Source organism: Rhinopithecus bieti, unplaced genomic scaffold, assembly GCF_001698545.2.
Source record: "Rhinopithecus bieti isolate Rb0 unplaced genomic scaffold, ASM169854v2 scaffold_13617, whole genome shotgun sequence".
NCBI classification, from domain to species: Eukaryota; Metazoa; Chordata; class Mammalia; order Primates; family Cercopithecidae; genus Rhinopithecus; species Rhinopithecus bieti.
The window spans coordinates 1656798-1672109 of record NW_016807714.1 but is presented as its reverse complement, the minus strand read 5'-3'; the positions used below and the strand labels follow the sequence as shown (position 1 = coordinate 1672109).

The window sequence follows — 15312 nt, the reverse complement described above, 5'->3', positions numbered from 1 at the left end:
AAAAAAAAAAAAAAAAAAAAAGAGTTCGAGACCAGCCTGACCAATAGGGTAAAACCCCGTTTCTACTAAAAATATAAAAGTTAGCCGGTCATGGCGGCGTGCACTTGTAATCTCAGCTACTCAGGAAGCTGAGGCACAAGAATCACTTGAATCCAGGAGGCAGAGGGTGCAGTGAGCCAAGATGCTGCCACTGCACTCCAGCCTGGGCGACAGCAAGACTTTGTTCCAAAAATAAATGAAAAAATTAAAAAAAATAAAGAAAACAGAAGGACACAACACATAGGATGACAAAGTTCAAAAAATTCGTGTGATAAAGGAGACTGATGATTCATGAAACAGGAGGAAAGCCTTTGAACTTGAAGCCAGTCAAGAGTATCATTTGTAGGGGACAGGAATTGGTACACTGGACCTACAGATGAGGAAACCTAATTTACACACACTGCCTGGCTCTGTAGATAGAAATACTGACATGTGAACTATGGTTACAGAACAGAACGTAATTCCGTCAGCCACACAATGTAAAAATGAAGGCATATCCTACTTCTGGGTACATACGCAAAAGAAACGAAAACTGAGCCAGGCGCAGTGGCTCACACCTGTAATCCCAGCACTTTGGGAGTTGAGGAGGGCGGATCACCTGAGGTCTGGAGTTCAAGACCAGCCTGGCCAAAATGGCAAAACCTTGCCTCTACTAAAAATACAAAAAAATAGGCCGGGCGCGGTGGCTCACACCTGTAATCCCAGCACTTTGTGGGGGCCGAGGCAGGCGGATCACGAGGTCAGGAGCTCAAGACCATCCTGACCAGCATGGTGAAACCCGTCTCTACTAAAATTACAAAAATTAGCGAGGCGTGGTGGCAGGCGCCTGTAGTCCCAGCTACTCGGGAGGCTGAGGCAGGAGAATCACTTGAACCCAGGAAGCGGAGGTTGCAGTGAGCCGAGATCACTGCACTCCAGCCTGGTGATAGAGTGAGACTCTGTCTCAAAAACAAACCAACAAACAAAAAATACAAAAAATTAGCCGGGTGTGCTGGCATGTGCCTGTAGTCCCAGTTACCCGGGAGGCTGAGGCAGGGAGAACTGCTTGAACCCAGGAGGTGGAGCTTGCAGTGAGCCAAGCTTGTGCCACTGCACTCCAGCCGGGGTGACAGAGCAAGACTCCGTCTCAAAAATAAATAAATAAAAATAAAATAAAAAATAAGAAAACTATAAACTGGCCAGGAGCGGTGGCTCATGCCTATAATCCCAGCACTTTGGGAGGCCGAGGCAGGCAGATAACTTCAGGTCAGGAGTTTGAGACCAGCCTGGCCAACATGGCGAAACCCTGTCTCTACTAAAAATACAAAAAGTGATGGGTGTGGTGCACGCCTATAGTCCCAGCTACTTGGTAGGCTGAGGCAGGAGAATCTCTTGAACCCTAGAGGTCGAGGCTGCAATGAGCTGAGATGCAGTCACTGTACTTGGTGAGACTCCATCTCAAAAAAAAAAAAAAAAGAAGAAGAAGAAAAGGCCGGGCCACAGTGGCTCACACCGGTAATCCCAGCACTTTGGGAGGCCAAGGCGGACGGATCATGAGGTCAGGAGTTTGAGACCAGCCTGGCCAGCATGGTGAAACCCTGTCTCTACTAAAAATAAAAAAAATTAGCAGGGCATGGTGGTGGGCGCCTGTAGTCCCAGCTACTCAGAAGGCTGAAGCAGGAGAATTGCTTGAACCCAGCAGGCGGAGGTTACAGTGAGCCGAGATCACACCACTGCACTCTAGCCTGGGCGACAGAGCAAGACTCTTTCTCAAAGAAACAAAAAAAAAAGAAAGAAAAAGGGAATCTACTGCGGATACACATAACCACTTGAATCTCCAAAACACTGTCGTCTGGCAAAATTAATTAGACACAAAAGTATTCATTCCATGTGATTCCACTGATGTGAAATTATTATTATTATTTTTTGAGACGGAGTCTCGCTCTGTCGCCCAGGCTGGAGTGCAGTGGCCGGATCTCGGCTCACTACAAGCTCCGCCTCCCAGGTTTACGCCATTCTCCTGCCTCAGCCTCCTGAGTAGCTGGGACTACGGGCGCCCGCCACCTCGCCCAGCTAGTTTTTTGTATTTTTTTAGTAGAGACGGGGTTTCACTGTGTTAGCCAGGATGGTCTCGATCTCCTGACCTCATGATCCGCCCGTCTCGGCCTCCCAAAGTGCTGGGATTACTGGCTTGAGCCACCGCGCCCGGCCTGAAATTATTTTATTTTTTGAGATGGAGTTTCGCTCTTTTTGCCCAGGCTGGAGTGCAATGGTGCGATCTCGGCTCACCACAACCTCTGCCTCCTACGTTCAAGGGATTCTCCTACCTCAGCCTCCGGAGTAGCTGGAATTACAGGCATACGCCACCACGCCTAGTTAATTTTTTGTATTTTTAGTAGAGACGGGGTTTCTCCATGGTGGTCAGGCTGGTCTCCAACTCCCAACCTCTGGTGATCAGCCCGCCTCAGCCTCCCAAAGTGCTGGGATTATAGGCGTGAGCCCCCATGCTGGGCCAATGTGAAATTCTTAAAAAGGGACACCAAACCTACAGTAATCGAAAGCAAATCACTATTGCCTGGGCTGGGTGTGAGGAAGGGCCCATCACAGAGGAGCACGAGAACTTTTAGGGGCAATGGAAATGTTTTATATTTGGATTATGACGGTGTTTACAAAACCCATCAAACAGGCCGGGCGCAGTGGCTCACACCTGTAATCCCACCACTTTGCGGGGCCAAGGCAGGAGGATAATGAGGTCAGGAGTTCAAGACCATTCTGGCCAACATGGTGAAACCCCATCTCTACTAAAAGTACAAAAATTAGCCGGGCGCGGTGGCTCAAGCCTGTAATCCCAGCACTTTGGGAGGCCGAGACAGGCGGATCACGAGGTCAGGAGATCGAGACCATCCTGGCTAACACGGTGAAACCCCGTCTCTACTAAAAATACAAAAAAACTAGCCAGGCGAAGTGGCGGGCGCCTGTAGTCCCAGCTACTCGGGAGGCTGAGGCAGGAGAATGGCGTAAACCCGGGAGGCGGAGCTTGCAGTGAGCTGAGATCCGGCCACTGCACTCCAGCCCCGGCGACAGAGTGAGACTCTGGCTCAAAAAAAAAAAAAAAAAAGTACAAAAATTAGCTGGCCGTGGTAGCATGCACCTGAGGTCCCAGCTACTTGGGAGACTGACTGAGGCAGGAGAATCGCATGAATCCGGGAGACGGAGGTTGCGGTGAGCTGAGATCACACCACTGCACTGCAGCTTGGCGACAGAGCAAGACTGTCTCAAAAAAAAAAAAAAGATACAAAAATTAGCTGGCATGGTGGCATGTGCCTGCAATCCCAGCTACTGGAGAGGCTGAGGCAGGAGAATCATTTGAACCCGGGAGGCAGAGGTTGCAGTGAGCGGAGATCATGCCACTGTACTCCAGTCTGGACGACAGAGTAAGACTCCATCTCAAACAAACAAAAAACCAGAAAGCCACATGGTCAGCAAAGCCTAAAATGTTTACTGCCTAGCCCTTCACAGTAAAAGCTGGCCAACTCCTGGTCTAGCACATTTATTTGGTGTTACCAGCTTCATCATCATCCCTACCTTCATCAGCTGCTCCTTCTGTCTGGAAAGTTCTTCCACCAGATCTTAGGACAGCATGCTCCTTCTTGGGACTCAGATCACATCTTAAGTGCGACCTCCTCAGAGATCTTCTGTGGTTACCTTGTCATTCTCTTATCTCATCACCCTGTTTTAATTCTTGACATGCCACTTACTGTTTGTTTCCTTGCTGCATCCTCAGGACTTGGCGGGTTCCTGACTCATAGGAAGCACTCAGTAAGTGCGGTGCGCTGAGCAGGTGAACAGCTACTGAGCCTGCGGCACAGGGCTCCCAGCAAAGGATGTGACATGGGAGGCTCCGAGCTCCTGGCTGAGCAAGTTTGATGAAAAGGCCTCACTTAGGTGTGCGTGCAACAGTGCTGGGAGAGCCTCGGCATGAAAGAAGGGCCTGGAACTGCCACCTAGTTTTCATTTGGCCAATGGGTAGATGTGGCACAAGTGCTAGGGTAGGACATGCTCGGGGCAGAGCAGGGTGGAGCGGGTGGTGCTGGTACGGTCTGTGGGGTCACCTGAGACTGAGGTTCCTAAGCCACAGGCAGTGGAGAGCTCTATCAGTCGGCTGTTCATTCAGACCAGAGGTTCAAGAATCTCTAGAACACAGACCCCAAAGTGGAGTCATACAGGAGGAGCCCCCTTGCTAGGTGCCAGCCCAGGCAATCCTCGGGGCAAAGCGGAGTCCAGGTGCATCCCAAGCAGGTGAGGGATGAGGCCAGGACAGGCCAATCAAGAGACAGGAGGGATGGCCCCAGCCAACAGGGAGGAAATCCAGCTCGAGCACCAGGAGGGGGAAGGACGCCCTAAAGCCTCCCCCATTCCAACCCGAGCCTGGAGGACTTGGGGCAGGGACAGGCAGCTGGCCCTGCAGAGCTCTGAGCGTCCACCACAGTGACAAGCATGGAGTCAGTATGTGTGTAAGTCCACGAGGCAGCCCCCAGCCCCTCAGGCAACCCAGCTGCACGCCGCCAGAGCTCCTCTCGGCGAGTCGTGGCTCTGGGTCCCTAAATCAGGCAGCGCAGCCAGAGGCCTCTTCAGGAGGCCCCGGGTACTGCAGGCGAGACCCTTCTCCCAGAGAAACCCCAACACGTCCAGGAAGCGACAGGGGCGCCAAGACGCGCAGGAGGGCTCACTGCTGTGTTAGACACGCTTTGAAAAGGGCAGCGGTACCCCGGCCTCCACCTCCACCCCAAGGAGGAATCCAGGAAGAAAAGGAAGGCACAGAGGTTTGGGGAGGGCTAACTTTGCTCTGGCTCCCCTAAGCCTAGAATGACTCCGTACACCCCTCCCCTCTCTGCACCCATGGAAATAAATCCCACCGCGCCCGGGGCCTCTGGTCTGGTACAGACAGGGGCCCACACCAGTCCCGGACACTCCCTCCCGGGCGGGGTGCTTGCTTAGTAATTGTTGCCCTGACCCCAATTCCTGAGGGGTGGTCCAGGCGCCCCGCGCTACGAGAGAGGTCATGTGAATCCCTGAAAGTTGAAGGAACTTGCCCCAGAGAGAGACTCCACTTTCTCCTTCAGCCTAGCTCCAAAGCCCACACAAAGCTTGGGTAATTCCCTTCTCTGCGGCCTTGATTTCCTCATCTGAAAATGAGGATAGTTCCGGAGCTGTCTACCTGACCGACGGACTGCGGAGAATCCACACACCTTCGCCTTGGAACAAAATGCGAAGCGCCCACCGGCAGCCTTCGGCTCCCTGCCTTTCCTGACCCTTGGCACCTGCTGCCCTGGGCCTCAGCCAGCAACGCCCAAGGCGGCCCGGCGGGACCTGTGCCCTGGGCGCCCGCGTGCCGGCAGCCGCGTCTCCCGAGGGCCCCTCCCCGGCCTCCTCCCTCGCCAGCCTCCTCTCCCCCCTCGGTCTCTTCCTCCTCCTGCGCCCCCCCCCGGCCTCCTCCCTCCCTCGGGCTCATCTTTCCACGGCCCGGCCTCCTCTCCCGGTGTCGACCCAATGCCCCTCCTTCCCAGGCCCGCCACGGCTGTCCCTGGCCGGGGCCCCTCTCCTTCGCTCTGCTCCTGCTGCAGGACCCGGGAGTCCGCGCCTCACCTCGCGTCCCGCGCCGGCCGCCGCGCAAGTGGGTCCGCTGGCTTCCGCGGGTCAGTGGGCCCCGCGCTCCCAGAGGCGCTGCGGGGGCGGGCCCCGCACCCGGCCCTCGCCATGGCAACGCTACACTTCCGCCCCGCGCTACCCACAGCCGGAAGCCGCGGTGCCCCGTGGGAGCCGGGGGCGGAGCCTGGGGAGGGAGGGTCGGGGGCGGGGCCTGGGAGGGAGGGGCGGGCCTGGGAGGGAGGGGCGGGCCCTGGGAGGGAGGGGCGGGCCTGGGAGGAGGGGCGGGGCCTGGGAGGGAGGGCGGGGCTGTGAGGGAGGGGCGGGGGCCCCTGGGAGGGAGGGGCCGGGGCCTGGGAGGGAGGGGCGGGCCTGGGAGGGGGCGGGGGCGGGCCCAACTGGGACAGCTGAGGGTGGCCGGGCGAGTCCTCCGCGGCTGGGACTTCCTCGGGGCCCGGGTGGGACGGGAAGGGCTCAAAGTACTCCAGGGCTCCCGGCACGGTGGTCATTGATTTATGCTGGACAAAACCGAGTCATTGTAGACAATGGGACGGGCGCCAGCGGAATGAGTGGCAGCTTTGGGGGTGGTGTCGGGCCCGGGACGTCGGAGATGAGCGGTCAGAACTTGGGGAGCCTCCAGCGCCCCACCAAGGAGGTGCCAGTGGAAAGAGGGTGACTTAAAACTTATGGGAGGCCGGGCGCGGTGGCTCACGCCTGTAATCCCAGTCCTTTGGGAGGCCCAGGCGGGCGGATCACGAGGTCAGGAAATCGAGCCCATCCTGGCTAACATGGTGAAACCCCGTCTCTACCAAAACTACAAAAAAAAATTAGCCGGGCGTGGTGGCGGGCGCCTGTAGTCCCAGCTACTCGGGAGGCTGAGGTAGGAGAATGGCGTGAACCCGGGAGGCGGAGCTTGCAGTGAGCCGAGATTGCGCCACTGCACTCCAGCCTGGGCAACAGAGCGAAACTCCATCTCAAAAAACAAACAAAAAGTTTATGGGAAAGCCCTGACGCGGTGGCTCACGTCTATGATCCCAGCACTTTGGGGGGAGGCCGAGGCCGGTGGGTCTCTCGAACCCAGTAAACCAACCTGAGCAACATAGGGAGGCCCCATCCCTACGTAAGAAATTAGCCGGGCGCTATGGCGTATGCCTGTAGTTCTGGGAGGCTGAGGCGGGAGGATTGCCCTAACCGGGGAGGTGGAGGCCGCACAGAGCCCAGGTCGCACCACTGCACTCCAGCCTGGGCAAGAGTGAGACCTTGTCTCAAAACAACAACAAACACTTGGAGGAAAGAACGGCGCCTTGCTGACCGAGTCGGGTAAGAGGCCACAAGTATTAGCCTCATGAGGCACAGGACTGTGCAGCCATAGCCTAGGGAACACAACAGAGAGGGCCCCAGCAGCATCGATGTGGTGACAGGGGTCCTAAGGGAAACTACGTGGGGTCTGAGGGGACAGTCAGAGAGCAGGAAAAGGGGCACCACCCAACCAGGGGTGTGGCGGGCAGGAGCAGTGTGGCACCCCCCATACAAGGCCCCTTGCAGCCCAGGCCTCCTCCTCTTGGAGACTCGCTGCCTGTCCCTCCCTTCCGCACCTCGGGGTGTGCTGGACCCCACCATATGCTGTAGATTTTCAGCCCTTTGAGGTTATCATGGTGGGGGCTGCACAAGAAAAGCTGAATTCTCAGAGTGAAGGGCAAAAGCATATCCCTGGCCCCCATGTGTCTGGGGGCCCTTGGCCCGGTGCCAGCACCAACCACCCCTGCTAGTTCCCAGAGCTGCTATCCTCTTGGGCAAACTTGCGCCTTGTGAGGGAGGAGAACCTGGGCTTTGAGGCGGGGTACGTAACACCAGCCTTGCTTGGCTGGAGGAGGAGAGATGGCTAGGGGGGAGGAGGAGGTGAGGGGTCCACCTGGGCTCCTGAAGCAACTCCCAAGAAATCAGTTGAGTCAATGTGTCCCCCTTTTGTTCCTAGGGTGGGGACTTCATGGCCTTCTCCTCCAGGAAGGCCCACCTGACCATGTCCGGAGTGGGTATCCAGCCCCCATAGTTCAGGGCCTACTAGCTGCTAGGTGTAGAACTCCAGGGACGCCCCACTCCTTGGGAGCTTGGCATGGGCGAATTACTCCCCCATCTGTTAAATGGGGTCCTGAAACCTGGCCAGGGAAGACGGGATAAAGTAGCCATTGGTCATCGCAGCCCCTTTGAAGCAGGGCCTGGCCACCCAAAGGTAGCGCAGGGGTGGAGACTGAGGCCTCAGGAGAAGCCCCCACTAGAATCCTCTCTGCCTCTCCCTTCCAGATTAACCAAAACCTGCTAATTGTGGTAGCCCTCGGCATGCTCCCCTCCCCCACAGCCTCTTCCTCCCTTCCCTCCCCTCCCCCTTCCATCCGAATGATAAAGGCCCCAGCCCGCCTGCCCCAGCCCGGCCTCAGGCCCCGGCCCTGCCTCCTACACTGCCCCACTGCCCTGCACCCTCCACCCGGCCAGGCCCCTGCCCACGCCGTCTACCGTCCCGCATGGGGCCCTGCAGCGGCTCCCGCCTGGGGCCCCCAGAGGCAGAGTCGCCCTCCCAGCCCCCCAAGAGGAGGAAGAAGAGGTACCTGCGACATGACAAGCCCCCCTACACCTACTTGGCCATGATCGCTTTGGTGATTCAGGCCGCACCCTCCCGCAGACTGAAGCTGGCCCAGGTGAGAGGGCCCCGGGCCCCACTCTCTCTTTCCCTAGACTCGTTCCCCACCCACTTCCAGGCTCAAGCCCTAACCCCCACACCTTCCTAGCCCACCCAGGTATGCCAGTGGGACCAGTCCTGAGAGCTGAGGGCCTCAAGGCACGACCCTTCTCCGGGAGCCCCTTGCCCCCACTGTTGCCCTTCCGCGCAGAAATCTTCTTCTTCGGGGCGACCAGGGGCCGGCACCGCGCGCCCCTGAGCCCGGTAGTGGGGGAGGGGTGGGGCGCTACACTCTCCCCGTCTGGGCTCACGGCGCCGGCCGGCCGCCTGGCGGTTTCAGATCATCCGTCAGGTCCAGGCCGTGTTCCCCTTCTTCAGGGAAGACTACGAGGGCTGGAAAGACTCCATTCGCCACAATCTTTCCTCCAACCGATGCTTCCGCAAGGTGGGGCAGGCCAGGGTCGGAGCCCGGGGGCGGGGCGCGCGCGGAAGTCCTGAGCATCCGAGGTTGGGCAGCCCCACCCATGTCTGACCCCCACACCCAGGTGCCCAAGGACCCTGCAAAGCCCCAGGCCAAGGGCAACTTCTGGGCGGTCGACGTGAGCCTGATCCCAGCAGAGGCGCTAAGGCTGCAGAACACAGCCCTGTGCAGACGCTGGCAGAAAGGAGGTGCGCGCGGAGCCTTCGCCAAGGACCTGGGCCCCTACGTACTGCACGGCCGACCCTACCGGCCGCCCAGTCCCCCGCCACCACCCAGTGAGGGCTTCAGCATCAAGTCCCTGTTAGGGGGGTCCGGGGAGGGGGCACCCTGGCAGGGGCTAGCTCCACAGAGCAGCCCAGTTCCTGCAGGCACAGGGAACAGTGGGGAGGAGGCAGTGCCCACTCCACCCCTGCCCTCTTCTGAGAGGTCTCTGTGGTCCCTCTGCCCTCTTCCTGGCCCCACGAGAGTGGAGGGGGAGACTTTGCAGGGGGGAGACATCAGGCCCTCAACCCTCTCCCCAGAGCCTAGGGCCTGGCCTCTCCACTTACTGCAGGGTGCCTCAGTTCCTGGGGGGCTGTCCAGTGGGGGACACAGGGCCTCCCTCTGGGGGCAGCTGCCCACCTCCTACTTGCCTATCTACACTCCCAATGTGGTAATGCCCTTGGCACCACCACCCACCTCCTGTCCCCAGTGTCCACCATCAAACAGCCCTGCCTACTGGGGGATGGCCCCCGAAACCCGAGGGCCCCCAGGGCTGCTCTGGGATTTAGACGCCCTCTTCCAGGGGGTGCCACCCAACAAAAGTATCTACGATGTTTGGGTCAGCCACCCTCGGGACCTGGCGGCCCCTGGCCCAGGCTGGCTGCTCTCCTGGTGCAGCCTGTGAGGCAAGACAGGGGCCCCTCCTCCCTCCCGCTCCCACCCCCAGCTTGCTGACAGGGAGCCAAGGCCAGGGGGGTGTCTGCGACCCCAGCAGCCTCGAAACACCAGGCAGTAACCTTGCTGGGAGTCCACGGTGTTTATTGGACTACCCCACGCATGGCCATGGCCCAGCTGGGCACAACCCTCACCCTGGTCAGTCATGCCTCTGTTTCTCCTACACTCAGAGGCAAGGCTGGAGGGGCAGGGCTGAGCCTGGAATAGCCCTTCCTAGTCCCCTCTTCTCAGCCCACTACCCATCCATCACCTCCCCTCTGTGCCCCAGGCTGGGGGAGGGAGAGCCCTATGGTGGGTCCAGCCTCAAGTCCTGCTCTCTCTCATTTGTCTGGGAAGGAGGTAGCACCTTTTTCGGGAAAGGAGTTAGGGAGTAAAGACTGCACCCTACATGGTCCGGTGGTGGGGAGGATAACAGTAAAGGAATTTGCAACGTTTTAATACCATGCCTGATTTTTGGGTCAGGAGTGGTGACTTGGGTAACCACTTGGCGGGGGGCGCCTGGGATTCCCTGCTGTGTGCCGTGATAACAGCAAATGGTGATAAGGAGGAAGCCGAGACCTGTGGCCTGATGCAGGACTGGGGGCGGGGGGATGATCACTTCACCAGGCACAACACACTTCACTGGCTGCCGAGGTGGAGGGGTGACTCTGGGAGTTCAGGGGCAATGGATCCAAAGAGGCTAAGGAGCTTGTGCCCTGGGAGACGGGGACAAGGACTTGACTACCGCCTCTGCCAGCAGAGACCTGGCCCGAGACCCCATGGGCAGGGACGCCACTCAGGACTACAGGGGCAGGCCCTCTCCGGGCGTGAGGGCCGAGCCCGAGCCGTTGTCAGGACTGGGGCATGGAGGGCTGCCAGGGGACGGCGTAGGGGTGCAGGGGGTCCCGGTGAGCGGAGTGTCGGTACTGAGGGAGGAGGGCGTCCCGGAGGAGCGCGGGACCCTGCGGCGCCGGGCTGGCCCCAGCTCCACTTGACCCACTCGCTCGGCGAACTTGAGTGAGCAGACTGTCTCCCCGAGGTCCTCTGGCCGCGTGGAGATCTGCGGGCGAGAGGCGCGGGTGGGCGGGCCCGGGTGGGCAGCGACCGGCAGGCACACACCCGCCCCGCGCCTGCGTCGCCCCGCGCCCACCTGCAGCAGCAGCACCGCGGTGGTGCCGGGGCCCAGGGCCGGCTGCAGCAGGCGTGTGAGCTGCGAGTCGCGGAAGGGCACGTGCGGCCGGTGGGCCCGCAGTGCGGCCATCACGCCTCCCAGCGCCAGCAGCGAGCGGTTTATGGTCTGGGCCTCCCGCAGGCGCCGGGCACCGTCTGGGTCTCCCCGCGGCGGGCCGGCCGCCCCTGCCTTCCGTGCGCGCTCGGATCCCGCCAGGTCCACCAGGTGCAGCGTGCCTAGAGGGGCGAGCGAGCCCGACATGGGGGAAGGCCGGGCCTCGGGTGCGCTGGTGACTCCGCAGGGCTCAGGCACCGGCTGTGGTACCTGCGGTGCCTGGAGCGCGCGGTGGAGTCGCCGCGCGCAGCGTCAGCGTGACCAGGGCGTGCGAGCGGGAGCTGCGCTGATTCATGGCGGTGGCGGCGGTGGCCCGGTTGCTCCTCCCCAGTTTCAGCATCTGGAAGGCGGAGCAACAGGGCTGGTCAGGTGCGGGGTCCCCGCCCCCAACTGGAAGGAAAGGATGGGGTCTCCGGAGGCGGGGCAGCCCTACCTGGTGCAGTGTCTCCAGGTTGGGCACGTCCCAGTGGGTGAGGCCAGCCACCTGGATCCCGCCCTGGCCTTCAGGGCCCTGCCTCACGGCCAGACGCTCAGGAGGCCCTGGGGCAAGGAGGTCCCTGGTGAGAAAGGGGAAGGTCTTGGTTCCAGAGTTCTCTGGAAACCCGGAAGGGCCCTGGGCCAGGGTTGGGGAGAAGGCCTCCCTGCTGGAGTAGCCCACCTGACAGCCTCATTGTAGATCTCCACCATACTGAGTGTCACCCGGTGCTGCCTGCCGGCCCCCATCTCCCGGAACAGCGACTGCAGCGCCCTAGGAACTATGCCAGGGTCCTCAGGAGGGCCCTGAGGATGGGGTGGGGTACACACCGGGCTCACATCCAAGTCATGCAGGGCCCCTGGGGCCTCTCCCACCGGGCGTGGGCTGTGTCCCACCTCCATGCTGTAGGTCTTCCCGGTTCCTGTCTGGCCATAGGTGAAGATGCAGACGCTATAGCCTCGGAGGCAGGACAGCACCGCAGGTTCCAGCTCTCTGAAGACCTGGGGGGAGGTGGGAGAATGTTTTGAGTCCTCCCCACATTGCCTGTTTATGACCTATTTGGTGGGGTGGGGAGTGCCATGAAGGCAGGTGTAAGCAGAGCCTAGTCCCCTGGGAGGATGGCTCTAAGAGACCATGAGGGTGTGTCCTACAGAGACCCGCTGTCTCCTTAGAGAAGGTGGTGCTTGCAAGAATTTGCCAGGCAAAGAAGGGAAAAGACGGATGAGAAGAGGGAACAGCCTATGCAGAGGCTCTGGAGTCCTGAAGACCGCGTAGGAGGCCTAGGGACAGCAGTTAAGAGCGTAGGTGCGGTGTCCCTAATGTGGAAGCCAACATGGAAAAAAGAAAAATAAATCCCAGCATTTTGGGAGGCCGAGGTGGGTGGATCACTTGAGCTCCGGAGTTTTGAGATCAGCCTAGGCAACATGGTAAAACCCCGTCTCTACAAAAACTACAAAAAAAATCAGCCAGGCATGGTGTTGCACATCTGTGGTCCCAGCTACTCAGGAGGCTGAGGTGGGAGGATCTCTTGAGCCTGGGAAGCAGAGGTTGTAGCGAGCTGAGATTGCGCCACTGCACTCTAGCCTGATGACAAAGTGTGACTCTGTCAAAAAAATATATATATGTATATATAGCATAAATTTTAAAAAATATTTAAAAGAGCGCAGATGGGCTGGGCGAGATGGCTCACACCTGTAAGCCCAGCACTTTGGGAGGCCGAGGCAGGCAGATCACAAGGTCAGGAGTTTGAGACCAACCTGGCAAACATGGTGAAACCCTGTCTCTCCTAAAAATACAAAAATTAGTCGGGTGTGGTGGCACGCACCTGTAATCCCAGCTACTTGGGAGGCTAAAACAGGAGAATTGCTTGAACCCAGGAAGTGGAGGCTGCAGTGAGCTGAGATCACACCACTGTACTCTAGCCTGGGTGACAGAGTGAGACTCCATCTCAGAAAATAAAATTTAAAAAGCCCAGATGTTGGGGCATGACTGCTTGGTTCAAACCCAGGTATGATTGGAGTTTACTCATTAGCCTTCCTGTGCCTGTTTCCCCTGAGAGGTAAGGGCTGCAGTGGCACCTGCTGTGAACGCTCGTGGCAGTGCACCTAGAGGGACACAGCAGTACCTGGCTCACGAAGTGTGACCCCAGGAAGGGCCTGCAGATATGGGGGATGGTAGCCAGCCAGGCCTGCTGGAGCCCAGGCACAGACAGGTGCTGAGAGAGACACAGGTTGGGACATTCACCCCATTGGCACTAGACACCAACAGTCTTTTGAGCAACAACATGGCTGGCTTTTATGCCCAGAAGGTCACTGATAACAAGGTGGGCTGTCAGCTGTGGGAAGACAGCCACGAGGCTAGAATCTAGAATTCTGTGTTCTGTGTGGTTACTGAGATTCCATGATTGGATGGAGGTGACACTGTGGATGACATTCCGGAGCACATCATGGCACCACTTCAGAAACGGGAGCACAGGTGAAGGCTTGTCCACAGATGCCTTAGGTTCAGACACATTGCATTAGAGGGCCTTGTCCAGGACGGCTGTCCAGAGGACAGTGCACAAGGCATGCCCTGCGCAGGGCTGCAGTTTGGGGTGGGGCTAAGGCCAGAGGGATATGTGGGATGAAGAGATAAGTGGTTGGAAAAGAGGGAATCAGGGTGACCCTGGCCACCTGCTGGGCAGTTGTCACCCTGTCCCTGTGAGGCTGGCAGGCAGCCTGGGTGTGAGTCGCTGCCATTCTGCCCCTTACCTAGTCTCCCCTGGCTCTGAGCTGCCATCTCCTCAGCTATGGGAGCTCTAGCAGCAAAGGGCACGTGCAGATGAAGATGTGTGTGAACGTGGGGTGGGCTGGGGCTGGAGCCCTAGCCCCTGCTTTTCCACAGGTGTCTGGCAGGAAAAGGGTAGGGAGGAAGAGTGGGATCCAGCCAGGGCAGAGTAAGACTAGAAGCTTGTCTGCTCACCCACGGCCCCCACCACCCACCGCCGGCCTTGGGGCCACAAAGCAATGAGGGGCCCTCATAGCTGGGAAGACCCTGGACCCCAGCAAAGGGGAGTGGACAGGTAGTGAAGCCTGGGAGGAGAAGGCACCAAGCTGGGCTGCCTGCCCTGCTTCCCAGCCCCCTCAGTTCCCTTTCCCTCCTGGCTAGAGCCCAGCCACCATCCCTCCTCCAGGTGGACAGCCAGACTGGGAAGGGGAAACTGGAGCGTCTCCTGCTCTTCGGGGGACTCTGAGAAAGGGTCAGAATGATTGCAAAAGCAGGCTGTCACCTCCTCCTGGCTGGCGTCTGGAGGGAAGACCCAGTCTAGGCGGAATCGACGATGGCGCCCCCGGTAGCAGGTGGTGACGGTGCCCCCTGGGCCAGGCTCCACGCTCACGAGGCTAGAGGATGTCCCTGGCCTCAGTCGACACAGCACACGGATATTTCCTGCAGTGGGGATCAGGTCAGCGGGGTGCCTCGCAGACCCTAAAGTGCAGAGAGGCTGCACTTCCTCCAGCCACCCTCCCTGCTCCCCTGGGCTCCCAAGCCTGCCATACCCTTGAGTTCTGGCAGCCGCCCTGGGCATCCGGCTGGAGGCCCTTGCTGCCCCTCAGGGAGCTGAGTGCCAGGCCCTCCAGATGACAGTGCCCCCAAGGCCCAGGACACCTGAGGGAACAGGGATGTACAGAAGGCAAGGGGTCAGCCAAGGAGCTGCGGAGGTGGGGGGTGGGAGGGTCCTGAGAGCAGCAAGGAGCCCCCACAGAGCCACCCAACTGTGCTGAGCCACAACTTTCAGTGGCTCTGGGCCCCTGGGGACATCAATTCACTAACCCCAGGATAAAGCCCAGAAATGACAAGCGGAGACACCACATCATCCGTCTCCTCCGTGCTTCTAGGCAATGCTTTAAGAGTTTACTGTTAGGCTGGGCGCAGTGGCTCAAGCCTGTAATCCCAGCACTTTGGGAGGCCGAGGCGGGCGAATCACGAGGTCAGGAGATCGAGACCATCCTGGCTAACATGGTGAAACCCCGTCTCTACTAAAAATACAAAAATTAGCCGGGCGTGGTGGCGGGCGCCTGTAGTCCCAGCTACTTGGAGGCTGAGGCGGGAGAATGGTGTGAACCCAGGAGGCAGAGCTTGCAGCGAGCCGAGATCGCACCACTGCACTCCAGCCTGGGCGACACAGCGAGACTCCGTCTCAAAAAAAAAAGAGATGCAAGGCAAGGTTGGGTTGAGCTGACCAAAGGAAAGGAAGCTCTGATTATAATGGAAATGCCTGCTTTTTGACCACTACGCTACTCCTATTAATGTACTGGCATGTCATTGCATTCTTTTTTTAT

The 15312-nt window shown here is 59.0% G+C and overlaps 3 protein-coding genes across 9 annotated transcripts in view; 1 reads left to right on the top strand and 2 right to left on the bottom strand.

Annotated features, from left to right (window-relative positions):
* Positions 1-5828, bottom strand: part of PPP1R16A (protein phosphatase 1 regulatory subunit 16A) — a 27723-nt gene extending 21895 nt beyond the window's left edge. For 3 of the 7 annotated variants that reach the window (XM_017883538.1, XM_017883544.1, XM_017883540.1), the window contains exons 1-2: positions 5665-5828; positions 3777-3931 (exon numbers count right to left, since the gene is read on the bottom strand). The gene's annotated coding sequence lies outside the window, so the exon portion shown is untranslated. Of the gene's footprint in view, positions 1-3776; positions 3932-5236; positions 5441-5664 lie in introns of those variants that run through there. The other 4 variants (XM_017883539.1, XM_017883537.1, XM_017883543.1 and 1 more) reach the window with 3 other exon arrangements.
* Positions 5829-6945: 1117 nt separating this feature from the next.
* Positions 6946-10193, top strand: FOXH1 (forkhead box H1). The gene is made up of 4 exons (XM_017883532.1): positions 6946-6984; positions 7966-8357; positions 8679-8783; positions 8884-10193. The coding sequence occupies exons 2-4, from the start codon at positions 8184-8186 to the stop codon at positions 9703-9705; spliced, it is 1101 nt and encodes a 366-aa protein (XP_017739021.1). The 5' UTR covers positions 6946-6984; positions 7966-8183; the 3' UTR covers positions 9706-10193.
* The window catches only part of KIFC2 (kinesin family member C2), a 9211-nt gene continuing 3721 nt past the window's right edge, over positions 9823-15312 (bottom strand). Inside the window, exons 2-9 of the mRNA XM_017883382.1 lie at positions 14530-14638; positions 14262-14419; positions 11890-11994; positions 11678-11799; positions 11453-11576; positions 11230-11359; positions 10885-11141; positions 9823-10794 (exon numbers count right to left, since the gene is read on the bottom strand). Of these exons, the coding sequence (XP_017738871.1) occupies positions 10537-10794; positions 10885-11141; positions 11230-11359; positions 11453-11576; positions 11678-11799; positions 11890-11994; positions 14262-14419; positions 14530-14638 (1263 nt within the window). The 3' untranslated portion in view covers positions 9823-10536. The remainder of the gene's footprint in view (positions 10795-10884; positions 11142-11229; positions 11360-11452; positions 11577-11677; positions 11800-11889; positions 11995-14261; positions 14420-14529; positions 14639-15312) is intronic.

What these genes read in the sequence shown, in the direction of transcription:
- FOXH1 (XM_017883532.1), top strand. Translation starts at nt 8,184, where the DNA reads ATGGGGCCCTGCAGCGGCTCCCGCCTGGGGCCCCCAGAGGCAGAGTCG. An exon ending in GCAGACTGAAGCTGGCCCAG is followed by an intron (nt 8,358 to 8,678) that starts GTGAGAGGGCCC and finishes TGGCGGTTTCAG; the next exon opens with ATCATCCGTCAGGTCCAGGC. An exon ending in CCAACCGATGCTTCCGCAAG is followed by an intron (nt 8,784 to 8,883) that starts GTGGGGCAGGCC and finishes CCCCACACCCAG; the next exon opens with GTGCCCAAGGACCCTGCAAA.